The sequence below is a fragment of the Pseudopodoces humilis genome, chromosome 13 (genome assembly GCF_049639895.1).
Source record: "Pseudopodoces humilis isolate 2021_Gansu_Grassland_sample_001 chromosome 13, ASM4963989v1, whole genome shotgun sequence".
Taxonomy (NCBI): Eukaryota; Metazoa; Chordata; class Aves; order Passeriformes; family Paridae; genus Pseudopodoces; species Pseudopodoces humilis.
In genome coordinates, this window is record NC_142212.1 from 8,824,456 (window position 1) to 8,843,250 (window position 18,795).

The 18,795-nt window shown below is 35.2% G+C and overlaps 1 protein-coding gene across 1 annotated transcript in view; it reads right to left on the reverse strand.

Moving 5' to 3' along the window:
* DNAH12 (dynein axonemal heavy chain 12) overlaps positions 1-18,795 on the reverse strand; it is a 58,203-nt gene that overhangs the window by 3,874 nt on the left and 35,534 nt on the right. The window contains exons 45-68 of the mRNA XM_088061760.1: positions 17,765-17,959; positions 16,827-16,960; positions 16,429-16,591; positions 15,898-15,978; positions 15,191-15,367; positions 14,690-14,821; positions 14,175-14,264; positions 13,066-13,206; positions 12,693-12,934; positions 12,212-12,359; positions 11,222-11,367; positions 10,608-10,822; positions 9,513-9,705; positions 8,490-8,682; positions 7,884-8,056; positions 7,241-7,381; positions 5,969-6,127; positions 4,826-4,970; positions 3,846-3,996; positions 3,352-3,605; positions 2,651-2,791; positions 1,727-1,864; positions 632-865; positions 49-234 (exon numbers count right to left, since the gene is read on the reverse strand). Of these exons, the coding sequence (XP_087917886.1) occupies positions 49-234; positions 632-865; positions 1,727-1,864; positions 2,651-2,791; positions 3,352-3,605; positions 3,846-3,996; positions 4,826-4,970; positions 5,969-6,127; positions 7,241-7,381; positions 7,884-8,056; positions 8,490-8,682; positions 9,513-9,705; positions 10,608-10,822; positions 11,222-11,367; positions 12,212-12,359; positions 12,693-12,934; positions 13,066-13,206; positions 14,175-14,264; positions 14,690-14,821; positions 15,191-15,367; positions 15,898-15,978; positions 16,429-16,591; positions 16,827-16,960; positions 17,765-17,959 (3,972 nt within the window). The remainder of the gene's footprint in view (positions 1-48; positions 235-631; positions 866-1,726; positions 1,865-2,650; positions 2,792-3,351; positions 3,606-3,845; positions 3,997-4,825; positions 4,971-5,968; positions 6,128-7,240; positions 7,382-7,883; positions 8,057-8,489; positions 8,683-9,512; positions 9,706-10,607; positions 10,823-11,221; positions 11,368-12,211; positions 12,360-12,692; positions 12,935-13,065; positions 13,207-14,174; positions 14,265-14,689; positions 14,822-15,190; positions 15,368-15,897; positions 15,979-16,428; positions 16,592-16,826; positions 16,961-17,764; positions 17,960-18,795) is intronic.

Sequence of the window (18,795 nt, forward strand, 5' to 3'; positions counted from 1 at the left end):
TTTCTGCTTTGTAAAAAGATAAATTGAAGTAATTTGTATATACAATACCTTGCTGAGAATATCATCTGCAATTGCATAAAGAGTGCTGTCACCACCCCCAGAAGTTCCCTGAGTGCCTCCTCCTTGTGTTAAAAGCAGAGATTCAAAGATGGTCTTAGTTTGCTGAAGGTCTTTAGCAATATCCACATTTTCATGCAAGCCAAATACCTCTGGATGCTGAGTAAAAGGAAGATTCTAGAACAAAATAAAAAAAGTCTGAGTGACAAAGTAGGAAGAATCTGATACAAGGTCTCTCTAAGAAGTCAAGTGAAAAACTACCACTGACTTCAACTGCAGGTGAGTGAGGACCTTAGTGGCAGGTATTTGCAGACAGAATTACTGGTGATAGTCACCACCTCTCATACAGAAAGTAATTTCCAAAGAATTCTCAATTATCTATGCTACACATCCTCCTATCTACTTACTGATCCACTCTCCAAAACATCTGAGATAATGGCAAGGATCATACAAGGATGCCAGGCAAGAATCTGAGCACACAATTAATTGTGATGCAAAACTACCTCTTTAAGCCTTGAAGGATTGATTTCTTAGCACATTATTGTAACTGCAAAGTCTTGCTGCTACTTTTTACCTTAATAAACTCAATGTACTCCTCATATGTGCCTTTGGGTGGAGCATGGTAGTTGCCACTGGGAGAAAAAGTGTAACGAGGATTTTCAATTATATCTGGGTTATAGAAGTCATCCAGCATTGTCAGCAGCAAACGTCTGTCCCAGTCATCTGTCACTCGACCTCCATAGTTACACTCACCAGTCAGGTAAGAAACAGCTTCAAAAGGAACATGGTTATACTCATTGATGAATAACTGAAACAGAAAGAAGAGCAATTCCAGAGACTTGCAGTATCTGCTAAACAGCAGTGTGACCTAAGAGACTAAAAGGCTGGAAGCCATAGCATGTGTAAGCTGCAGTTTATGGAGTTTTCTTCCTAGGTGGAAGAAATCCTGGAAATTCAAATTCTGAAATCTTATTTTCAGGTAAAAATGATTGTTTAAAATCAAGACTAGTTAAGAGTAAAAGCCTCTTATGAATATCAAAATTACTCAGTCATCCTAGACATTCTTGAATTATTTACAAGTGGATGGTTATCCAGTTCAAACTTTGTAAATGAATCCTTTTCTGCACCAGAAATAAACATGTGTTTCAATTAATATATCTTTTAGTTTTCCTCCAATCTCATTCATTAATTTCTCTTTTTCTAATCTTCAGCCTGAACTTCTGTAATTCAGTTTTAACTCTCTTGACTTTTCTACAGAGTGCCTATAAAAGGTTCAAGGTCAAGTAGTGTTCACCGTCTCATCTTGGGGAAGGAGAATAGTCTGATGTTCTGTTAACTACCAGTATACATGTAAAAAAAATTTCCTCCTACTAACCACCCTAATATGGTGACTGTCATTGACATGTGCTACTTAAAATATAGTGAGCTCTTAAATTAAACTTTGATAATACTCACATATATTCATGATACTCCATATGTCTGAAGAAATCTAAACTTTTTATGCCATTTGTAATTTTGAAAATATTTATGATATGATTGACATTCCTTGCCTTTACAGCTGAAGTCCTGAATATCTATGAACATTTGAGGTAACTTCAGTGTATTGCTCCTTGTGATTCCCAGCTGTGCTTTGAAAGATCAGAGTTCAGGCGGTAACCCATGATTTTACCTGCAGCTGTCTGATACTGATTCGCAAGTCAGATTCATTAAATCCATAGGGTATATTCCAACCAAGGGGCCCAAACTTCCTTCTCTCCTGAACAAGAGCATGGAAGAAACAAACTCCAAAGAGTAGCTTCTCCCATACCTTTGAGAAAATAAATAAAAAATTAAAAAAAAAAAAGTATTATTAACTAGTCTATAAGCTCATGGTAGTGTGCAACCTGTGTAGTGAACACCTTGCATTACCACTCTCCACCCAGGTATAAATCCAGGCCACCACCAAGTACCTTGTGGTTTTTGCCTTGTGCACACTCAGTGCCACATATGCAAGCACATTTAGCCAGTTCCTCAAGTACCATGATATCCTTTAATGTATAGGGCAAATGACTTCGTAAGAATTCCAGCAGTGACAGATATTTAGTTCTAAGATTCATTAGATAAACAAAAAATCCGAATGTATTTTTAAAGCAAGTCCTTAGGTATAGTCACACCTATGTATATTGATAACTCCTATCTCTGATCCCACTGTTTTTCACTTCCTTCAGAGGCAATGATTAGCTAAGTTGTTCAGGAATCAATAAGATATAAGGGCACTGCAGTTCTTGGTCCCTGGTAGCAAGAAAATGTCTCAGTGCTTATCATCTCCATAATGACAGACGTGCCCTTCTAATCAATGTTCCGAGTCCATGTACATTCTGTACTATGTGTGTGTAGCATGTAAGTGATTTAATAAAGCCTAAGAAACCATTTAAAATATTGCTACATTAAATTACTTGGTAGAGGTAATTCTTAACTAATTATCACTGCAAAACCTAAATTCACAACCACAGTAAAAATTTTAGCTAGTAATAATTCACTGGGCAGAAATCAATATATCTGTGGATAAAAAACCCCCAAAGCCCAAAAACTTCTCAAGACATTGGCACATTACCAGCTCCTTTCCAGGGCATCCAGCAAAGAATTCAGGATCAGAAATAGGATCAGAAAGAAATGACTGAAGTAGGTTTAACCGGAGACCAGTAGGAGGTTCATTTGTCATCTTCACTCCATTCTGCAGAATGGTTACTGGAAACTAGAAAGGAAAAATAGCAAAACTGCATTCAGAAAGCACGGAATAGATTCTATATTAACAATACACTATTATTCTGTGTTTTTTACATAAACAACTATCTACAAGAAATTGCATATTAAAGGTCAACAGCTTATAAAAATCTCCAAAGCTTCAAGAAAATAAGACCCTGCTGTAAAAAAACAAACCTGTATTTTAAAGTGTTTTCTTGGTATTCAACACTTCACAAATAAAATGCAAGATTAAATTTTTGAATTTACATAGGAACAAAAAAACCCTTCTTAATTTCTTAATATTCTTAATCATATATGGAGCTTGCAGTTCCATTGAGTAGTACACAAAATCTTGCACACCAGAGTATCAAAATATTACAAAGGAAGCTTGATATTATCATGTTTATAACTATTTTTCAAATGTCCTTTCTTGGCTGAATTATCTCTTGAAAGCCTCATTTCATTTCAGAGAAGTATTGCATTATCAGCTCATTCAGGTATACAAAACTTCCCTAAAATGCCATCAGCTTTTGCTTTCCCTAAACAGAGATAATGGCACAATGCATATACCTTTGGTGAAGGGTAACTTGTAAGCCAAAGTCTGAATTCTGGATGACATTTTTCACTGTTAAGCTCCTCACATATTTTCTCCAGCACTGGCATCCAGGAGACAGCTAAATGACAATTTTGTAAACAAACCCATGTTCCTTCTTCCATTGCTGTTTCAATCATTTTTGTAGCTATTGGTCCTTGTCCTTGTCCTAATGAGATGGACTGAAACTTATCTCCTACCATCTCTCTGTCATTTGCCAGTTTCAGGAGGCCTTGAACAGAAAGCATAAGATTTTAGCACTCATACATTAAAAAGAAGTTATGTCAGAAAAAATACTGAAAAACTTCTGTTTTGTTTACATGTACATACAAATTCCCATTTTGAAGGGGCACAGAATTCTACCAGTCTGACTTAATGCACTCAAATCTACCTGCAGAAAGTGTAAAATAATCCTCACTGTGTATTGAAGGGGAATTTGAGGTCCCCATTTTCTCTCTCTGTGTATACTTACTAGACATGGGATCTGCTCCTGGAGATAGCACAAATATTAAAGGGACTGTAGCAGTTGAATCCAAGTAACTTTTTGCTAGATCAAAAGATGGTGGCTCTACAAATTTCTTCCCCAGTTTCTCAGTAACAAATATTGTTATAGCTGGACCAATCTGGTCAAAAAGAAAGTAAATACAAGCCATTAACATAGACATAACTGCAGAGCTGACACTGTCTTTTATGCTAAATTCCCAAGCCTGCAGACACTTCTCTGATTTGCAGAGATTTGAGACCAGTCTTGCAGAATGATCTGGAAGAAAAGGTTTCACCTCTTGCTGACACCTTACAAGAGAATAAAAATATTTTTAGAAAATAAAGAATAACATACCTCATATATATAATATTAAATAACATTAAGACTTTGATTCAGGCTTTTCCTGATGTGGAAGACAAGCATGTTCTCCCTTAGGAAATATTAATGTAATTATTTTTAATTAATTCAAAGAAGCAATTGCAATATGCCTTAAATTCTAACATTGATAATTTCTGAAGAAAATGCAATACAATTTGTTAAGTGCACCAAAGGCAGAATTTGTTGTAAGTTCATCTTGGTCATTCGAATCAACACATTTTATCTCTTTATTGCCTCAAAAATCATTTGCTTGAAAGCACATGGTATTAGATATCCTGTGTATTTTTTTTTCAGGCTAATATGTCCTGTTCTTGAATATACTGGGTGTACCAGGAAACAGCCTAGCTGTGAAAAAATACCTCAAGAGAGCTAGAACAATGAGAATCCTCCAAAAGATTAATCAAATCACTTCAGAAAGATAGATTTCAGCTGATACTTGTGGTGTTTGTATTGGTCCCTTGAAAAATAGGAACAGCATTTTCTTTCTTAATAAATTTGATGAAGGACAGATTAATTACTGGAACAGACAGGGCAAACTATGCTACAAGGCATGGGACAGTCTAAAAACACTCTGTAACAGATCATTTTACCTTGTCTGGTCTTAAGCACCGAAGAATTATCATCTTCTGTAATTCAGTTAATGTATCATTAAACTCTTCTGGTAATGGAAAGTTGTGAGGCTCTTTGCTATCGTACATTTTTTGCCATTCACCCATATTTTCAGAGACATGACTCCTAGAGAAAAAAACCACAAGTACTATAAATACCTGGAGTCTTTTTTTTTTAATGTTTATCAAAGGCAAATTACCTTGTATTGTCATTTAAGACACTTCATATCTACATCAGAAAATAATCCCACAGTTGAGTTTCTCTATGCTGGATCGTGAAAAATCTCTTCCCACCATGCTGCTGAGAAGGGCATCCACCTAAAAGGTTTCAAATTGACAATAGGTTCTGTCTGTTACTCCAGCCAGCTTGGAACTTCATAGGTCTGTGTGAATTTTCTGCCTCCACTATTTCAGGAAAACACCATACTTTAACTGAAGAAAATTACCAAGAAATTCAACTAGAGGAAAAGAATCATTCTCCACACAGCATGCAGAGTATGTCCCAGGCAATGGGACAACTCTCAGGTTATGTAAAGGCAGCATCATCCTGCCCATTGCTACTAAAATGCCAAAGGGGCTGAAACACAAAACAACCTCAGAGACCTTCTTCCAAGAGAGCAGTTTACTGCTCTCAGATACAAATGCTACAAATAGTTGTACTCAGCTAATTTATGGAAGTCTTGTACAGCCGGGCTGTCTCCACAATTTAGTGTTAAATTCTATTTAAACCAAAGGCAAAATTGTACTGAGTTCAGGAGAGTAGAGTTGACTTAGAAAAACTCCTTCCCCAGAACTGCAGTGGAATTCTGCGACATGTACCATCTCTAGCTTTCACTGAACCCTTAAAACACTGCTTCTCTACCATGAACACATTTCAAAAGAAAAGTTTCTCCAGGCAATGCTTTAAAGAATTTAGAAAAAATAGTTTTGATAAAAATATTATAATTAGTGACCTGACTGATTGGAGTAAGTGAAGCAAACACGACAATGAAAATAGGGGGCTGATATAATCCCATTTGCATTCTAGCACTGATTTGGAAAACATGCCAAATATTTCTTTCAGCATGTTAGGTATGTATTGGTCAAAACCAATTCAAGCCAATTCACATCACTATTTCACCATACCTCAGTCTTTCCAGAGCTGGGAATTCACTTGCACGACATAATTCATCCCAGCTCTTATCTGATAGCCAAGATGGATCTGGATTCTTGTGCATATTCTTGAGCCCCACACCTCCAGTAAGTAAGAACATAAATTCTTGATGTTCTATTTCATTATTAGCCCTATATTAAAAAAAAAAAAAAATCAGTAATTGAGATACAATTTTACATAATATAAAGTCATTTTAACTTAATTACACTTCACTGACCTTGAGGAATGTTTCTACTTCAGTAAGAGCTGGATTCAGATCTCAATATTATATATTATTAAAAAACTGCATGCTAAAAATGTCTGATTAAGACTAAAGTAAGGGTTTCAAGAGGTGAATCTTAGATTCAATTTATTGTTTAGGCTGGAAAAGACCTTTAAGATAAAGTCCAACCACTAACCCAGCACTGCCAAGCTATCACTAACAACAGTTCTGCAGTGCCACATCTACACAGCTTTTAAATCCCTCCAGGGATGGTGATTCCACCACTGCCCTGAGCAGCCTTTTCCAGTGCTTGACAATGCTTTTGGCGAAGAACTGAAGAACTTATTCCTAACACCTGCTTTTTTTTTTTTTTGTACTGTGCAATTATTCCTGATTCTTAAAGGCTTTGCAGAAAATAATGTGTTCTGCAATTGCAGTAGCCTTACATATTGGCCCAAGAAGAACATCCATGTACAGATGAGTACACACCGCAATTAATTACGCACATTATGGATGTGTAATTTTGAACATATGATTCCTTTCATAATGTATTCACACAAAATTAGAAAAGAAAATTAAAAAGCTGGTGTAAAGGAGAAGACTACATCTGAAATCTCATGTTATGCAAAGGGTAACAGAAGAGAAAGAATGAAAAACAAAGACAAGAATCTAGAAGTTGTTGGCATTACACATTACTGCCTAAATTTTCATTCTAAAACATTTTCATAAATAACAGCAATTGGTTTGACATAAGGATGCTATGTAAAACTACCCAGATCCTTTAAAGATAGATTTATCATTGACAAAACCATTGACAAATGGGCACACATTTCTTTTTCATAACGTGTCCAGTAGTAGTGATACGTGTACTCGCATACTTTTCCATTTGTTAATACTACACATCTTAGCCCAAAGTATTCATGACCTTACTCCAAAGGCATTATTATCAATGTGCACAAGAACATTCCATCTCAGCAGTACCTGCTTCCATGATAAAATCATTAGTTTCTGTTGGTAAGAGACTTCACAAAACTGAGCTTACATGAGCAGATTACAACACAGCAAAAACGAGAAGAGCAGCTTGTCCGTTTCAAACAGTGAACGACAGACTTGGCAGTACAGATTGTAGGTGAAGTGGTCATTTAGATACTGAAGTCGCTTCTTCAAAATTTTGGATTTATTACTAAAAAGAAAAGAAGTGATAAACTGAGACTTCAAATTGAATAACATATACAATCTGTTATGAAATCTCCTCTATTTAGGGTTGCAGAGGATTTATATTTGATCTGCAGGCTCCACAAGGGACTTATGTGCCAGTTCCCCCAAAATTTCAACTATACTCCCTGTCTTTTTAAAAGACTGTAGCACTTTTAGAAGTCCCAAGCAAAATAATAAGCAGAAATCAATTTGCCACAGTTAAGTGGTGGCACTCAGTCTTCAAAATGGAGCCTATTTCAGGACCTGACTTCACACTAAGTCACATTCTTAAAAATACTTAAATACAGCACATGCTTACAGTTCACCACTTGTTTTAACAGTAACTAAAAAGAGCAATTAATTCATTAATAAATCCTATTTTCCTTCAAAAGTCTGCATTTAAGGAGGCAAACTGATTCCAAATGAAGAAAATTACTCATAAGAAGAAAATGAAACCCCCTTATTTTCTGCAGACAGACCCTCTTTACCTGTCATGAATGGAGCTGATGTAGAGGCTGACAAACCAGCTGAGGGAGTACTGGTACATGGGGTCGATGTTGGCCAGGTCTGCGATGCTGAAGAACAGCACAGCCGAGTGCTGTGCCACGGGCCGGTACGCCTCCCGCGACTCCGCGATCTTCAGCTCTGTCTTCTCTGCAATCTACACATCAATGGCAGGGGAGAAACAACAGCTTTTAATAGTCTCAATACTCTCAATATTCTGCTTAATAACATTATTTCTGCTTAATAACATTACCAAAGTAGTTCCATGCAGCACAGTAACACCAGAGAAATGCAATTTTCTGCTGCAGAAGGCACCACCCAGTAGGTAAAACAACCACTTGGCCCTACCCCAGTACTGCCTGATCTATTTACCTGCACTACACATACACATACTTTAAAACATTTTAAAGACTGAATAAACTACCAGTGAAGATTCTAGAACAGATACAATTTTATTTCTCTTCCCATTTCCCAAGTCCAGAATTCACTCTTTGTGCTCTGCATCCAAATCAGAGACCTTCTGTTGGCTGCCTATTTTAACATTCAATTTCTCAGTATTATTGAGGGAAGCACACATATGCACTTCTTACCTGCTGTTTTCTGGTGATCTCATTAGCCATGACTTTGGCAGAATCCAAGACCTGGATGGCAGTCTCATCTTCCAGAATATCACCTTCAGATGACTCTAAAGTTTCTAAAATTTTCTTCTCAATTTCTTGTAAATTCTTTTTGTTGGCTGCAGACTGAACAATGAGAGCATTCCTTTCCTCTTCTAAATCTGGCCTAATGAAGAAAAACACAAAAATCAAAATCACTCAATGCTCATCTTGCATTGGCTGCAAAAGAAGCCCATGAAAATTACTCCTTCTTCTTATAAGAAGTTATTTGTGAATATTCTTTTCAGTTTAAGCAGATTTTTGCTGTTTAACATAGATTTCTACTGGTGAGTTCTACTGGTGACTTCTACTCAGTATTTGGAAATGATGGTCTAATCTTTAAAATCTTAGCATTTTGCAAATAGCAGTGCCTCCTACTTTTCCTTTCTTGTATCCATGATGCCTGAAATAAAACCACCATGTGACATGCAGAGCCGGTTTACTGCTGGAAACACTTCTGTTAGCAAATAATTTACCCCAATTGCACTGACATGTCTGTCCAACCCAGATACTACTTCTCTGTGCTGCTGTGGAGGCTCAGATATGTTCCATAATCAGTTTCAGAGGTACTTCGCATTTATTTCACACAAAAGTAAAATGAAATCCTCATAATTCTGCACCTTTGTCAGGCAGTTCATTCACATGGAAAAAAATAACAGTCATGATTTGAACTTCAAATGATATTTACATAGGTTTCTAACATTCAAGTAATATTTCAGGAGAAAGATGCCATAAAAAAAATTATTACACATCTGCTATTTTAATTAACTTGTAGACACTTACCCCCAACACTTCCCTAGTATGCTTTTTAAATAATAAAATTTTAATTCAAAGCTGTTACTGGGAACTTTTACACCACATAACATCCATTTTTGTATACAGTAAATTGATTTTTCATTTCCTTGGAACTATGCCATAAAAACCTTTAATGGCTGTTTACCATAAAGAAGGACATACCTCTCTTCTGCTACAACAATACCTAGCAGCTGGTCTTCAAGTCCCTCTGGTGTTATCATAAAATTGAGTAACAAAACTTTTGTAGCAAGTTCAGGCATATAGTGTGGATTTCTTAGTTTTGTGGTAATAAAAAACTTGAAATCACTGGAATACTCAATAATGCTCTCACCAAGCCTGATACACTCCACACCTCCTAAAGTTAAGAAGAAAGCCATTAAGAAAACTTATCTACTCCAATTATTCATAGTAGAAAAAAACCCATATGTCATTAAATAAAAAAAAACTTCTCATCATTGACAAATTTCCTGAAAAGTAAAAATGAGTAAATATACCTGATAGTCTGAAAAATTCCCACACACTTCAGTGGGGCCACTCCTCATCTGCTCTTAGCAGATGAAAATAAGTCAATCTAATTACTACTGTACTTCCAATTTGCATATACAAAAACTAGAGATGGCAAGAGAGAGATCTGTGGAATTATTCCCAAGAAATTCTTAAAGACTACTCTCTCCTTCAATTACTTGTCTGAAAGAGGAAACCACAAAGAAGAAAAAGTGTTTGAGCTTTAGTTTCCCTTGGTTTTAATTCTGAACATGAAAACCAATAAAGACAAACTAGGTAAGAAGGAAGGGAAAACATTTTTCTTTATGTGCACTTTTCTGTCATCCAACAGAAGGAAATTTGAAAAAGACATTCATAGCTACTTCCTAAGTACAGTGAAAGCTATGCCTTAAGCAAAATGCCTTGACAGCTTTCCTTGATTTGTACAAAATTTAGCAAATATTATTACTAGACGACAACATATGAAAACCAACAAGCAAAACAATTTCACTGACAATGTTTCCTTCACAGAACTTCTTCAGTCTCCTATAGCAATCTGCTGAAGGTTTTCACATAAAACCATTATCATGATAGGCAGGACTGACATTTATTAAAAAGTAAAACATCAGGCTGCTGTGCAATTACCCTTCTCTTACACCAGAGGCAGAATTAGGGCAAGAAGAGAGCAATATGAAAAAAAACAGGTGGTGCCAGAGACTAGAAACTGAACATTAATGTTCTCTCCTTCAGGGTTCTAAATTAAGTCTGCTGTACCTTGTTTAAATGTCTGTTTAAGCAGCAAAGGTTCAAGAGATGGGTCTAGTTCTTCTCCAACATTTTCTAGCAGCAGTGGAGTCCCAAACTGAATGCAGTTCTCCACAGTTCTCATATAATCTGTGTCACTGATCTTGATAACATTCAGACGGTTGTCCTTCTCAAAATTCTTGATCCATTTATTTGCTTGACCTTGAGGATCAATCATTAATGGCCTAGAAAATACGGACAGTTTTATCAGTGCTTGCAGGCATTTTTCAAAATTTTAAACTATTTCACATGTTTCTGTATCAGACTGTCAAGAAGAAGTGATACAATTTAATTACATTATTTTAAGATATCAGTGAATTATGGATGCATAGATGATTTATGATAATTTGAAAAGTAATAGCAGCAATAGCTTTAAAAGTTGCAAAAAATGTTTAACATTTTCCATAAAATAGCCAGAATGCAGAATTCTTGTAAAATATCATTCTACCTCCCCCCTGGAATAAAAAGATTCCACTCCTTTTTCAATTATATTGCTCTACAGAAGCTACATTGTTTCCAGATATATTATTTTTTTCAAAGTGTGAGCTTGTTTGGCTTTAAAAATTAAGCCTTTTGTCACCTACCAACGTCTTGAATTATCAACAATGACCCCATTGTCTACAGAAAATATGTCAGTTGGCAAACCAGCGATATTCCAGGCTCTTATTTTTATTGGGTCACCAAGATTCTTGCTCAAAGAGAAATTCTCAGAACAAGGGATTTCTTTCTCCTGAAAAAGAGGGGAAAACTTAATAAAGTAAATATTTTTCTTTATTCTGTGTGTGTTTATATTAAATGCCACTTCAATCCAAAAATAACAATGTGCATTTTGTTTTAAGAGACTGAAATAGGTCATGTATAACTAAAAATCCCAGGGAAAATAAACCATAATTTCAATAATTAACTACATTTTCCCACTAAATATTTACTCTCTTTTCAAATTTTGTAAGATTTATCCAGTTTTTGGTACATTCATAATGTGGCAGGTTTGTCACATAAAGTTATGACTTAAGAAGTTCATACATAGTTGGAAATATCTAATTATATCTTTCATCAACTCAGTACAGCAATCCAGTGCTAATTTGTTACTGTTTAAGGCATTTTTAAGTGATTCCAAATCACTTGATTTATGAACTATGGCATTCACATAAGTATGTTGGAAGTGTCCCTTTGCTAACCACACACTCAACCATCCAATTAGCATACAAATATTGATGGTGTAAGTTATAAAATGCTTTACATTACACATAACTGCATTTTAAATTTAATTCTTTCATTTTAAGGCAAAATACAGAAAATGAGATTTTACTTCAGTAACAATCAAGCCGTAAAAAATCAATGATGGTCTCTAGTTTCTGATATGCTACTGTGGAGTAAAGTATAAGTGTGGAGTAAATTCGCTGATTCGATTAAATTCAAATCTACAAACTATTGGATCAACAGAATTGATCCCATTGGTTTACCTGTAAGGTTTACCAGGCTGATGTAAAATAAATTACAAGGGATTTTTGAAGCCTTTTGTAGCAGTCTCAAAAAAACAAAGTATTTCTTTAACTCTGAGATAACCTTCTAACCTTACACAGTTTGCTCCAATCTTTGATACATTCTTGTCGAAATCCAGCAGTAAAAGCTCCCAGATATGCTATTACACCAGCTGATATCAGAATATCTCCTGTCAGATTATCATATTCCTCTTGAAGGTCATATGCAGCTTGATTCCACCTATGACAAGCAGCAAAAAGTCATGCTCCACATTAATGATATTGATGTTAAAAATCAACTTGGTTTTGTTCATCTTAGCTAAGAATAGGTGAAGAATATGAAAACCTCATTCATGTATTCTATTCTCATTTTGAAGATATTTCCTCTACAATTCTCCCAGTTCTGCTGCCCATATTTTTATGCTACAAACAATTAGGAATATTTCAAGGTGACAGACATTCTTTAGTGTTATAGTCATCAGACAGAAATACAGCATTAAAAGCTTAGTGAAGAGAACTTCAAGTTCTGTTTCTACAGTGGTTGTTTTATCTGACATTTGAACTTGAACCTGACCTTGTTTTCTCTCCACCAAGGCCTCCAATCAATTTCTCTGCTCGTTCCAGTTTTTTAGCACACAAATCAACCTGGAATTCTAAACGAGCCTTTTCTTCTGTCTTTTCAGCAAAGGTTTGTTCCAAAGCAGCCAAACGGCCTTCAACTGCTGCAAGTTCTTCTCTCTTCTGATTCAACAGTTCCATTGTCATTGCCAAGGACTCCTCTGCCACTTTTAAACGTTCTTTTTTGGGTTCAATCTCCTATTCAATTACAACCAATACACAAATGCTTTTAGTATGTTTTTGTAACTTTATTATTTACAATGCTTAGGGTGAATACATGGAGCAAAGGAAGATTGCATAGCACCGAGGGGCAAGGATCAAAACCACACCTTTGATACCCTGTGAAAGACTTCCATTCCCTTAATCCATTTGCATAAACCCTCTGCAGCTGAGGAAGCTTTAGCCACCACTTGGGGATCAAACTCTGGATTAGTCAGGTACTCAGTCCGAATCTTCTGCATGACAGCTTCCTGGGTAACAAAAGCATTACAGCCCATCAGATCTCACGGCTGACACTTCAAAATTGAACAGATTCATTGCCATTTCTCTACACAATGAAATAAGAAAGAACTATTCAGTATTAATTGTTGTAGAAATCACGGCTTACTTGATTGTTTTGATGTTTTCTAGTCTTGTTCTGTTTTCATTCTAATCCTATCCCTATCCTTTCTACTTATGTATTTGCTGTATCTTCCATGTGGCAGCTAAGAGCATTAGAGTCACATAGGAGCCTTAATTTACACTGCCCTTTGTGTAGAACTCACCAATTCCATTATTTGCTATCTTTTTCTCAATACACAACTTCGGGGATCCCTATAAAAATGCATTTCTCCTTATGTAATACAAAATGTGATTGTTTGTGCCTACTTTTGGGGATCAGTTTTATAAAGGACAAAGCATATTGAATTTCCAGTTAATTCAGCAAAGGGCAAGAATCACACTCTTGGATAGCAAGACCTTTGGGAGAAGTAATCATATTTGAAAGGTTATATAGCTAGTACATTTCTGTATTTATTGTATATTTGCCAGTATAATTAACAAAATATTACCTATTTTGTTATCATTAATTAATTAATTCAAAAGAATACAATTAGAAAAAGATGTTAAGAAGGGCAGCAATGGGCAGCCAATTATAAAAAGAAGGTAATAATGCTGAATGGTTGATCTAGTAAAACTAAAGGCATAGGAAGGCTGTTCATGGATCAAAAGTCCATTGGTTCCACCGTAAAACCCCAATCAACTCCCAAAACAAGAATATGTGAAATGAGGCTAAAGGGACAGAGTCTCAGAAAAACAGATTGATTTGGACAAATGATGCTTCCAATAGAGATATAGTATAGAGACAATAGAGACATTAGAGACAATACAGTATTTTCTCATTTTATTTTTTTTTCCCTGCAAGTGTCTAGATGGCAAAAATTACTAAAAAAAGTCTTACTGGAATGGGTTTTTCAGAACAGGCTTTCAATTCCTTTAAGAAATTAATGTTGCCAAGCATTTTCTGGCTTGCAGTCCAATAATCCAAAATCTACAAAACATAGTAGGAAATATTTTTTCAGGCTTTAAAACAAATACACATAAAAAAATTACAAACCTCATTTAATTAAAACTCATGAATATTTAATACTGATAACCTATCTCCTTGAGATGCCAATAAAGCAGAAAGTCCATCAGATCAAACATTTCCTTCCAGTCATACTTTAAGCCAAAAAGTAAACAGTATCTCAGAGAAGTTATGTATTATCTATTCTTAAGAAATGTGTAAAGCGATTTAAATCTGACACATTACAAAATCTGGAAAAGAAGGACTTCTGAAAGTTTTCAGTAAAGTCCTGGGTAGAGGCTATAAGTACTTGCCAATGTTAATGGACCTTGGGTTATCTTGTTTATTGGATAAGTGTCGAGGAGAACATGAATTACATTTTTATTTCAGACTATTATCTGCCATTTTACCTTGCCTCCAGATCCTGAAGGATCTGCAATTCTTTCAGGTTTTTTTTCTCTTATGACACAGACAGCAGCCATGACAAGTTTGACACCAGAGGGGGGATTTTTCATTGTTTTGACAACAGCTATATCTGAAGGCTAAAAAAAAAAAATACATTAAGTATTATGTCTTTCTCAGCACTCAATAAATGAACTGATAGAAAAAAGAGGAATTATAACACCATAACTAATGAATGTAAATGGCAATAGAGGACTTTTAGAAGGGATGATACAATGTTACCATCACGATGAACAACATCTGTCAATATCCCCTATGCAGAGGAAATAAAAATTAAAAAAATGTTAATGAACTGTAAACTAATGATTAAATTATGCTTTAAAAATTCCAGGTTAGAATATTTTGATACACTTTTGTGTCATCTAAGATAACTCATATTCTTCTAAATTCCTACTTCATTTTAGAGAGTAAAATAACACTGTCAAATGCTGAAATTTAGATCTGCTTGCCTTCAAAGTGTCAAGAGCACCAATTGCAGCCTCCATGACAGGTAATGCCTCTGCCAGGTCACTCTCACATTCATTTTTCAGTGCCTGAGCTTCTTCAGCTTTTGCTGTAGCAATTTCTTCATCCACTTTTACAATTTTTCTTTTTTCTTCTACTTCTGCAGATTCTACTTCTATAATCTAAAGAAAAACCATGAGTGAGCTTTATTTATATTGTGCATGAATGATCAAATAAACTGAAATTACCTACTATAGGACTCATGGAATACTCTAAAAAATAAAGAGAACATTGACTTTTTTAATATGTTAACATAATTTCAATTTACGTTAAAGGAATAATTTCTTAGCATATTGTTTTGTCATATCTGGTCATATGGAAAAACTATTTGACTTTTTCACAATGTTTCTGAATCAGCTTGGGAAACCTGATTTAATCACTATTAGCATGAAAGTTCCTCTAATGTCCTTCAGCATGGAGTTTAGGCAACGACTGTATATCCAGAGAATGTATTTTACATAAAGAATGAAATTTCCTTCCTGTTCTAAGGATATAAACATAAACAAGCAGTTTCAGAATACTGGAATCCTCTGTAAACAAGAAGTGAGCTCAAAAACCTCAATTCAACTCTTACCTTCTGAAAGTGACACATCAATGAAATAAGACACATGCTTACATTAAAAGCCACAAAGTTGTATTTGTATAACTCTACCTCCATCATGCTTGCATTTTCCACTTTAGCCTCTTCCAGTTTGGGCTGAAGCTCAATTAATTCTACTTTCATCCTACCAACCTATGCACACACAAAAGAATCAGGTGGGATCCAGAAAGGTCAAGCACAATTTCCAACAATTTCTTTAAGACCTAGATTTTACCTAATGACTAATTTATTGATAGAAGGATGCAACATTCAGTTTCAAATCAAAACATTTCCAAGACTTATTTTTATCTCCTACATACAATGTCTAATTTTAAGAACAATGCTATCTTATAGTTGCCTGTTAACCACCAAGGAAATGACAGCTATGTTCATATTCTACTTAACTATATATGCTTAGAGATGTATGGTTCTAGCACAAGTTCTGTGATTGTAGGAAAGAAAAGGCAAAATACATTTGTTACTTTTACGTTGAAGATTGAGCTATACAAAATCTGAAGTACCACTTTTGACTGACTTCTCCAGAGAACGATGTGCATTTGACAAACGTTTTCTGTTTTCAGTTCCATATTTGTTGTAACTCACCTGTGACTCAGCAAAAGCCAGTTTATCTAGCCCATTCACATATTTCTTCTTGGCTTTCATTACACTGTCTCGTTTCTCAGTAAGAAGTCTCTGAAATGCAGCAATAAGCTCAAGATAAGAAGTAGGAGTAACATAATTATGGCGTCCAAGACTTTGTAAGAACCTATTAAGAAAATAAAAAAAGAAAGAGTAACTTTAAATTTTAATTTATTTTTTGATTCTTTTTTAGTTTATCATTAGACAGTTATGTAACTATTTGATAGGAATTAACAATTTCAATGATTTTATATAATTTTTATGAAGGCAAATAGTTGTGTTAACTTTTAATATATAAATGAGTAGCATTGAAACTCAGTCACCTAATACTTTATGATTGTTTGCAAAAGCCATAGACTGACCTTTCAGAGAGTGACAAAACTGAAGTATGAAAGTATTTACAGACAGGCACAACTCCCTGGCGCTCAGTGTCTGTGAGCTGAAGCATTTCTAAGAACTTACTAGCCACACGTTCAAGGGCATCTTCAGGCCATGGCTGAGGGAAAAGTGAGGAGGACAGAATTTGTAAAATTCAACTGATAGCAGCCTTTAAATGTTAAAATCAGTTTTTACCATTCAAACCACCAGAATGAGACACACTAGTCACAGCTGTGTCTCAAGAACAATGAACTGATAAAAAAGTTGGTTAGTTTGGGCAGCGAGGATATCACACATGCAATCATTTCTGGCAACTCTTGGTTGATTTTCTAGCTCAAAGCTACACATTAAAATTCCATCCAAATAGTTCTGTGTCTCTTCATCCTTTGGCAGAAAAATTGTTTGATATCAGGACTGGGCCAAGCTATAGAGCTAACTGTGCTTTATTGAGAGCAATATTGCTTACATCAATACTGCTTCTCCAAGTTTTATTCTGCTATAAAAGATCTACTGATAAACAACAGGATTTGTATTTGCTAGTTGTTCCTACAGTGGATGACCTGTTTAATAGGCAGCCACAGTTAAGATCATTTTACAGTCACAATGAAATGCTTTCTCTAGGCCGTTAAAGCATAAACATTATGTAATAAAATTACAAATTGCCATCATCAAACTAAGACTATTCATACTTCAGAAATGTGTAGCAACAAAATTTAAGTTTATTTAGATGGAGAAGTGTTGAGATCACAAATCAAAGAGCTCCCAAAATATTACAGGAAAGGCCTATGCAATTCTAAAATTTTGAAAAACAAGGAGTACTCCTACAAGGAAGACAAAAGAAAACCCAATGGCACTTAGAAATAAAGAGTGCTAAAGAACTGAAGCAGATTTTTGAGGAAATACTATAAATATTTTCCCATACCTGGAACCAATCAATAGTACAGCAGTTGATGAGCGATGGAAACTGTCTCAGACGATTGCGGAAAGCATCTCCAATTGGGCTGAATGCCACGACAATATGGAGATTTTCTTTGCAGAAGTTCACAAAAAGTGCGTACAAGGCCAAGGGACTGAGCTCTTCACCTTTATCACCAGCCTGAGCTGCTGCACGAATACCCTTAGGAATAATACATAGTATAAAAAATGTTAAGATAAATTCTCATTAAAGCACATGTGAAGTCCTATACCGATCCTATTAATGGTAGCATCATCAGGAAATTAAATTTTTTAGTGGAAGTGAAACAGGTAAAATAAAGTAGAAAACCAGAACAAGTAGTAAATGCTGTCAGAGAACAGGATTGCACTATTTTTCTGTAACCCTGCTAACTCATTCCAGAAATAATCATCTGCTGGTCTGAGCAACTGAGAATAGATCATAACAATAGAGTTAAAGAAGAATTCTTTTGAGGAAGCAGATTTAAATGAGTAAAAACCAACTTTGCTCCAGCTGTCACATTGTGGATAGCTACCAAGTTCCAGCAAATACCACTGAATTTGTTTACACAAACTGTAAAACTGGAAAAGAGCCATATTATTTTAATATTGTCACTATATACCTGGTAAGAATAAAATAGTAATAGAAAACCATTACAAGAATTATAATTTAACTTCTTTGAATGATACATGAATCCAAGTATCAACATGCTCCATAACTTAAATGCAAGAAGAAACAGTAGTAACATCTATCAAGTGATACAGATATTGTAATAAAGAACATTTGTGTGTGTACTAAGAACCACTTTGGAAGTCAACTAGAAGCATGCCTAGTTAATTTAGTAAACACATCACAGAGATAGGAAGACAGCATAGCACACAGTTCAAACATTGCTTGCTAACAGTAAGTTTTCAACTTGATGTATACAAAGACTGATGCCCCTCCCTACCAAATTGTGGCTGCTATTGTGAAAATCCAAGTCTAATTTTAGTTATTTTTTTTTTTAATTTGCCTGAGTA